Source organism: Hyalella azteca, unplaced genomic scaffold (assembly GCF_000764305.2).
Source record: "Hyalella azteca isolate HAZT.00-mixed unplaced genomic scaffold, Hazt_2.0.2 contig17414, whole genome shotgun sequence".
Classification (NCBI taxonomy): Eukaryota; Metazoa; Arthropoda; class Malacostraca; order Amphipoda; family Hyalellidae; genus Hyalella; species Hyalella azteca.
The window spans coordinates 110,446-118,555 of NW_025947197.1; the positions used below are offsets into that span (position 1 = coordinate 110,446).

The 8,110-nt window shown below is 42.0% G+C and overlaps 1 protein-coding gene across 1 annotated transcript; it reads left to right on the forward strand.

Moving 5' to 3' along the window:
* Window positions 1-882: 882 nt before the first annotated feature.
* LOC108683294 (sperm-specific protein Don juan-like) lies at window positions 883-1,756 on the forward strand (the record flags this gene model as incomplete). Its single annotated transcript, XM_018172595.1, has 3 exons — window positions 883-911; window positions 1,005-1,349; window positions 1,613-1,756. Coding segments are annotated over exons 1-3 (518 nt in total), but the record flags the coding sequence as incomplete, so codon positions are not given.
* Window positions 1,757-8,110: the final 6,354 nt, after the last annotated feature.

Here is an 8,110-nt window from a genome sequence, read left to right on the forward strand (position 1 = left end):
AATAAATGCTTTGGCTGTCAATGTTGTTAACTTTTTGGATTTCGTAGTTAAGGTTTTGTACCTCGGCAACAACATCTGCCTGGGGAAGAGCATAGAACCTCCCCGCTTCCCGAACCAGCTCCTCCAGCGTTGCTATCAACTCAGTGAATTTTTGCGCGTCGACTGCGTTGTGCAAGTCGTGCATGACGGCATTGTACAGCTCCTTGACGACGCGCAACTTGACGAGCAGCGCTGCAGGATCCCTGGCGTCGCCCCCATAGCGAAGATCAAAAAGTTTTGTGAGGAGAAGGAAGAGCGGCGTGACATCTAGCGTGTCGGGATTATATGAAGTTTCTAAAATGTTCCATGAAAATCCCATTAGCTTCTTCCACTCTCCGTTGCTGTAAGCACGTCCACGCCTCCGCTCCATCAATTGCCTGTAGGTCTCGTCGCTTCGTTTGTCGTCACACTCCTTGTCCAGCGTAGACCGCATGACCCTGGGGCTCAGGTCCAAGTTACCGACAATGTTGCGGTAAATTCTAACGATTGTGTCGTCCATAGTGACAGCTGGTACAGCAGGAGCGGGGCCGGCAATCGCGCCTGTGCCGGCCATCTTGCGGGATCTGTTGAAGCAAGATATTATTCGTGAATATTAATACGAAACTCATGTAAATATTAACCAGATTGGCTCGGTTGTAATATTACTTCATACAAAACATTCTTCTGGATTTTTACTAAGATTGGAATGCATATAAGAGATAAATAGAAAATCTAATTAGGTATAAATATTTGAACTAATCACTTGGAAAATGGAATATTTATAGAGAAATCCTTTGTATAATGGAATAATCGAACGCAAGTTTGGTCGAAAACGAAATGTTTGAGCAAAATATTTAGGGAAAAATGAATATAAGAAAGGCAATAATTCCAAGGTGAGAAGTGCAATTGCAGTAAGATCCAGAGCAGGAAGTTCAGTGCAGGAGACTCGAGTGTAGGAAGATCAAGTGCTGGAAGATAAATCGCAGGGAAATCAAATGCAAGAAGATCAAGTGCAAGAAGATCAGGTGCAAGAAGATCAAGTTCAAGAAGATCAAGTGCAAGAAGATCGAGTGCAGGAGAATCAAGTGCAAGAAGATCAATCACAGGATTGCTAAAAGCAAGAAGATCGAGTGCAGGAAGATCAAGTGCAGAAAGATCATGTACTGGAAGTTCAGGTACTGGAAGATCAAGTGCAGGAAGGCCAAGTGCAGGAAGATCGATTGCAGGAAGATCAAGAGCAGGAAGTTCTTGTACATGAAGGCCAAGTGCAGGAACATCAATTGCAGAAAGAACATGAGCAGGAAGATTAGGAAAGAGCAGGAAGATCAAGTGTAGGTAGATCAAGCACAGAACTGCCAAGCGCAGGATTGGCAAGTGCAGGAAGATCAACTGCAGGAACATCACGTTCCGGGAGATCGATTCCAGGAAGATTAATTAAGCGCATGAAGAACAAGGGCATGGGGATCAATTGCAGGAAGTTAAAGTACATAAAGGTCAAATGCAGGAAGATCAAGTAAAGGGAGATCAAGTGCAGGAGGATAAATATCAGGAAAATCAAGAGCAGGAAGATCAAGTGCAAGTAGATCGCGTGCAGGAGAATCAAGTGCAAGAAAGTCAAGCACAGGATTGCCAAGCGCAGGATTTTCAAGCGCAGGATTGTCAAGCGCATGATTGACAAGTGCAGGAAGATCAACTGCAGAAAGATTACGCTCAGGGAAGTCAAGTCCAGGAAGATCAAGTGCAGGAAGATCAAGAGCAGGAAGATCAAGTGCAGGAAGATCAAGTGCAGGAAGATCAAGCGCAGTAAGATCTCAAGTGCAGGAAGATCAAGTGCAGGAAGATCAAGTTCAGGAAGATCAAGTGCAGGAAGATCAATTATTGCCGGAAGATCAAGTGCAGGATGATCAAGTGCAGGAAGATCAAGTGCAGGAAGATCATGTGCAGGAAGATCAAGTGCAGGTAGATCAAGTGTACGAAGAACTACCTGCAGGTAGGTCAAGTGGCAGCTGATGTTATCTTTAAATGAGGGCAACAGGAATACATATTTATTTCAGGCAATTTAAGTATCCCGGACACGAACATCAATTTCCCCTATTTTGAAGTGTCGGACTAAAAATATACAAATTTGACAAATTCATATTATATTTGAAACTTTAATTCGCCCTTGCCAGGTGGAACTAAAATTATTCGATTCATAACTCTCTTAGACATTTTCAATTATTAAAATTTGAATCTTTATCTCGTATGCCTACAGACGAGGATGACTTTAGCGAGGAGAATGCCTGGGACGAGTCCTGACCGGAATCGTAAATGCAATTCAAAATCTTTCTCGTATCAATCATCAATTCATTGTTGTTCTTTCGCATCCTGTTCCTCATAAATTCCTTAACTTCACAAATGAATAAACTAGTTTGCTGGCACGCGTTCACGGGAAGATCGCGCGTCAGGAGCATCTTGCTGCGCTATCTCGGAAGACGGACACGCGGCGCTGATAACGGCGTGACGGGGCTTGGCGACTATAAATATATAACTGCGTTTGTGGCAAGAAATTCAGACGATTATATCTTCCACGAGTGAAGTTAAGTTGTATACATACGTGAACAATGTACGAGTTTGATGTTTTCAGTCACACTCTGGATAACGAAATATGTGACGGCAAATAAATCAATTCGCCGAAGGTGAAAAATGCAAGCATCAAAGTCCCTCTTATCTCGCGTACAAAATTGTAGCATTATTCTAGAGCAAAATTTATGCCAGTACTGTCGAATGAGTGCTATGGATGAATTTGATACTTCCGTTCTGATACGAGTTTGAGGCGGCAGCCCGTAAATGATATTACCACTTATTGAACTTCAGTCCAGCGAACTTAGGCGGAATCGGGTGGGCTGCAGGCAACACAGAGTGGGCAACAAGCGCTGCAGGCAACAACAAGCGCTGCAGGCAACAAGCGCTGCAGGCAACACAGAGTGTGACAGGACTTCGAAATCATCCAAAAAGCATGAGTAAGTACGACAGATTGAGTGCTAAATATTTTTATTTATTTCAAACTATCAGGCTATCCGACGTGACTCATAATCCATGAAACTTTAGAATTCGGCAAGCACCAACCCGAAATTTTCGATTACGTTAAGGGTAATAAATCAAATGTATGCTAATTAAATAGAAACTCGTTCAAACCCCCATTTTTCATAGAACATGGAAATCCCAGTTGGTGCTCGTTTCAAAACGTGAAAAAAATTATCGTCCTTCAATCAAACTCATTTATCCCATTTGAAGAACCTAATTTCGATTTTTCCCTAAATTTTAGGTTCAGAGCGGTCCAATTATGTCCACAGAGGTACAGGCGGGTCGTTTGTTCCGGTGATTCAGGGTAAACGCGGCATAAATCACAGTGTTACGGGAGAGCGGGTTACTATTAATAAATATAACAGAGCTGCCTAAACGCTCAATGTCCCCGGGCCAAGAAACTTGGACACAAATATAAATACTAACTACCTACTTCATCGGCTACTTAACTAAAAACCATTTATTCAAATAGTCGATCCGCGACAATTCTAAAACCTATTGACCTTTACACAAAACCGAACACGAGACGCGCCGACGTCCCGAGAGCCGCGTATCTCTTTCAGGGGAAGCCCTGAAAGACCCCAAGCGGCACAGACGCCGGGCCTAGAACACGATGGCTCGACCCAGGCAAGCCTAGGGGGGTAACGCCTCCACGAGGAACTTCAAGACTATAGTTAACTCGTCATTAGGCGCTCCAATAGGGTACGACGGTAGGCGCCCAACGCGGCTCGGCTATGCAGAGCACACGAGAAACCAAGGGGCAGACTGGTCAAGTCGGCTCCCACGTCAGGTAAACACTGGAGGCAGTCGGCTTCTTCCAACGGTGCACGTTCACGGTATACACCCTTGAACAAACGCCTGAGAGGAACACGGTCGGATCTCAGAAGCTGACGCCATACCAGAAAAGGCCCTCCCACCTGGGAAGCAGAATATCCTATTAAATCTCCCAGGCAAAAATAGGAATAAAACCCAGTTCACAGTCCAATAAACTTCATATAAATTCTGAACCGGCAATATTAACAGCGTCTATGTAAGACTCCTACACACAAGCCGAGCCTAACCGGCAATCACAACAGGACACTAACAACCCCTCACCTCATCCACGGAAGCCAACGAACCAAATGGCCAGCCTAGAACCGCTCAGCCCGCTCGTGACCTCGCGGCAGATTCGTTCAGAGAACACCTGCGTGTCAAACCTCTATAACAGTATGAAGCGTTTATTAGAGTCAGACGGAGTTACGTCTTCAACACAAACTATTTCGTGGCAAGAGCAGCGTTACATACTTCAAAGCTCCACCCGCGTGTAAATCTCTTTATATATTAGCTTTCGAATCAACACGCTGCTGACCGAAGACACCTCGTCAGTTAGCGGGAACTCCGCTAACCAAACATAAAGACAAACCAGAATTTTATTAAACTAAGAAATTTAAAAATATAGATAAACTTACAAAGCAGTATTTGATTTGTAGCGTGAGACAGGCTAATACACAATACAGAAAGGTTTAATTCCACCCTACAACAGAGACACGAACAAATCAAATACTTACTGCTGCAGCTGCAAGCCCGTACGCTGAGATATTGTTAGCGATGCGCGCAACAACAGCAGCCCCGATATACAACAAAACGCATACAAATTACGATAGAGATATCTGTATGAAAAACTTGGGGCGCTTCAAGGTAAAAATTCTTCAGCCTACAGCCAGCAAAATAGATAGCTGAGGAATGCTGACTACAGAGTTAGATGGATGAGGAGACAACGCCATAAATCTGCACTTTCCTCAAGTGGTTCTGAACAAATGGCAAAAATGTCCAGGCGTTGGGAGGCTGAACAGACATCAAACTAATCTACGAATAATGGGGGATGAAGTCTATTTCATATTCTAACAAATGTTAATAAAGTGTCGTATAAACCGATAACTATTACTTAAATTATAAAGGTTTCTTGTTTTTATTTCAAATGTTAGGCAGAAGTCTGAGCGAAACCACAATTTTTTTAATTCAGCCAAGAAGTTTGAATTGCGACAGTATGACATTGCGGGCATTTTTCAATCAATTCCTTTCTTTTCATACAGTCGTCAATTGCATTTCACTAAAATATTCCAAGTGAACCAATGCAAAAAAGAAGGGTATGAGGTATAGGTTTAATAGTAAGCTTGATGAATACTTAGTTTAGAGTTACGAACATATGAGTAAAACCCCACACGCGCACCAGAAGACGCGTAGGTGCTGGCGCCAACTAGACTCCTGTGTTTGGTATTTTTTTGTATCCGAGACGAGACGAGACAACAGGCTCTGTCTCGGTTCGCAATAAAAACCGGGACAATTTTCAGCCCTCCGTAGGAATTCCGGGACGATACCGAGACGAGACGAGACATCCCGGTTAAAATAGGTAGCTTAAAATTTCCCGGAATTTATAGCCATTTTAACGAGACATAACGAGAAATAACGAGACGAATCAATTATTGATGTGGTGTAAACTTTAGCTTACCATCATATATTTATATAATAACTTGAGACGTATCCTTTTACTATTCAGATTGGAGCTCGGCAATTGAAATAATTTTTGCTACGAATACATGTTGTGGTTTAATATGGTACATATTCTTGACAGGCATAGAAAAATGGAAAAGCACATTATATATTTTCCAATAATTGTGTTCTATGATGTCTGGAGGAGGCCATCCTAGCTGTAGCTGGTGACATTGGCTGTCTAGACAGACTTTAATTTGCCTCCAGCTCAATCACAGAATCAGATTCATCGATCTTGCCTTGATCAATCTCCTTCAACAAAAAGTCTGGAAAGAAATATCAACAACATTTTAAAATACAACCAAATTCAAGGGGAGCGTCTGCCCCAAAATAAAAATTTTTGACTTATTTGGTTTTTATACTCATCTTAAAGCTTACATTCTGATGCATCTAACGGTACCAAAACCAACTCTGTACGTTGATTTATGCGTTCATTACAGATCGTGAAAGGGTTAGGGGTAATAAAGTTCTTTAACATTTAAGATAGGCCGAAATTACCGGTAGAACACTTGAATAGCCAGTCTGAACACGCTGTGCTTCAGTTATTCGCCTGCAGCCGTACGGGATGGTTCTCGTGCCGTCGTTCGCACCATCCTTGACAGAAATTGAGCTCCAGTATCGTCTAGTCTTGCAACCTAGCACCCTTGAATTTCTATTTAGAGGCGCGTGCGACTTTGTGAGGCTCTACTGAAAAGTTATCCTATTGTCACTGCAAACCTATCTCCTCCTTGAGTTTTGAAGCTACATCAATGAGAGATATACCGTTCGAATCACAAATAAAAGATGTACAAATGTTGCAGACGTTTTTTCTAATTTCGTTATAGTTTGGATTTTATTCTGCAAAAAGAGAGGGGTGGCGGGGGTGAAATGAAAAAATTTCCGAAAAATTCATGAAAAATGCTCCCATACCCACAAAAATGAGAATTTCAAAAAACGGTCTGCATCAGTTTTAGATATGGTCTTTACGCATCGAATGATGTTTCTCAATGTTGTAGCTTGAAAATCCTAGGTGGAGAGAGATTTCTACAGTACCGTACCCTCTTTTTTGTCCGTTTTCTAAGAATTTCACGTTTTCTTTCATTTTTTCGAAAATTCACACAAACAAAAAAGTCTTAGAATTTCGTTTTACATATGTGTACCGAAGTTCGAATTGATCCGTGGATAAATAACTGAGATAAAATTTGGGGCAGACGCTCCCCTTAAGTTGGAAAAATATAATATTTTGATCTTCAAAAAAAGAACTCTAAATATCCATGTTTATTCTATCTAAATAACGTTAAACAAGCTTTTAATAACAATTCAGGTAACTGCGCAATTGTAAAGATTTCCTGGAGGCGTAGCACAAAATTTTACTAAAGGCAGAGATAATCTAAAACTAGCTTTAGTATTATTAGGAATAACTTACCAGGACTCCGCTAGCTCCACTGTCTACTAATTGGCCTACTATTCTAGACACTGCGTCCCTACTCCATAAGGGCTCAATGGCGCCTGAACTTGTTCCGAACGAGTAATGAACTTGACTAGTATTCGTACGGTTCCCATAAGTGCCATCGAAGCCTTAGTTAAGACTTAAGAGTAACATTTTTAACTCAATACTCAGCCATGCATACATCGACAGGTTTGCGGTGTTTGTCGGACCAATAATTAACTGCCATGTCAGTTAGTCAGATAAATTTTGCTAAATCTGCAATTAACTCAATTTAACTGGAAACTGTCTATGGCCCTATTCGCAATAAAGGGATAACTTGTCGTTCTTCAACCCATGTTTTCGAAATGATTCGTATCGTAATCGAAAAACTTGTTTTGCCTTAAATAATTAAGACAAATCTCGTCTCGTCTCGTTATGTCTCGTTTCAAATCTGTCTGTCTCGTCCCGGTTCATAATTTACCGGGACACAAGTTTTAAAGTCCGGGACAAAAGTCTTGTCTCGGTACATCCGTTTATTCCGCGACAAATTTTACCCCCTGTCCCGTTATTTTTTCCCGGAATTTTCTCGTCTCGTTTCGTCTGTCCGGGTTCATTTCGAGAAAATTATTTCGAGACGCAGGAGTCTAGCGCCAACACTCGTTATCTTCCCCGGCCTGATAATTAAGCGGCCTCCTGCTTATCACGCCGCGAACCTCGGGCGCTGCATGTAACAGGAATTGCGACTGTGCTGTGCTCGGAAATGTTCTAAAAGAGCAGGAATGAACTCGTCGGACTTGGTGCAATAATTTTTCATTCATATCAAGTTATAGCAGGTTAGTACGGCTTGTCGCGGGATTGACAATCCTTGCAATTGTAGGATCCCGTCATCCCAAACCCGATATTTCTAATCACGTTGACAAGAATAAAGCGAACGTATGCTTGTTAAAGGAAGACCCCTTCGAATATTCATTTTTCCTAGAAAAAAGTTTACCGAAAACCTACAGACGTCGGAAGAGTACAGATCGAAGCAAGTGAATGTCCCCAGCGATACAAAACAGCACTATTCGCGCACTTAATACACAGAGCATT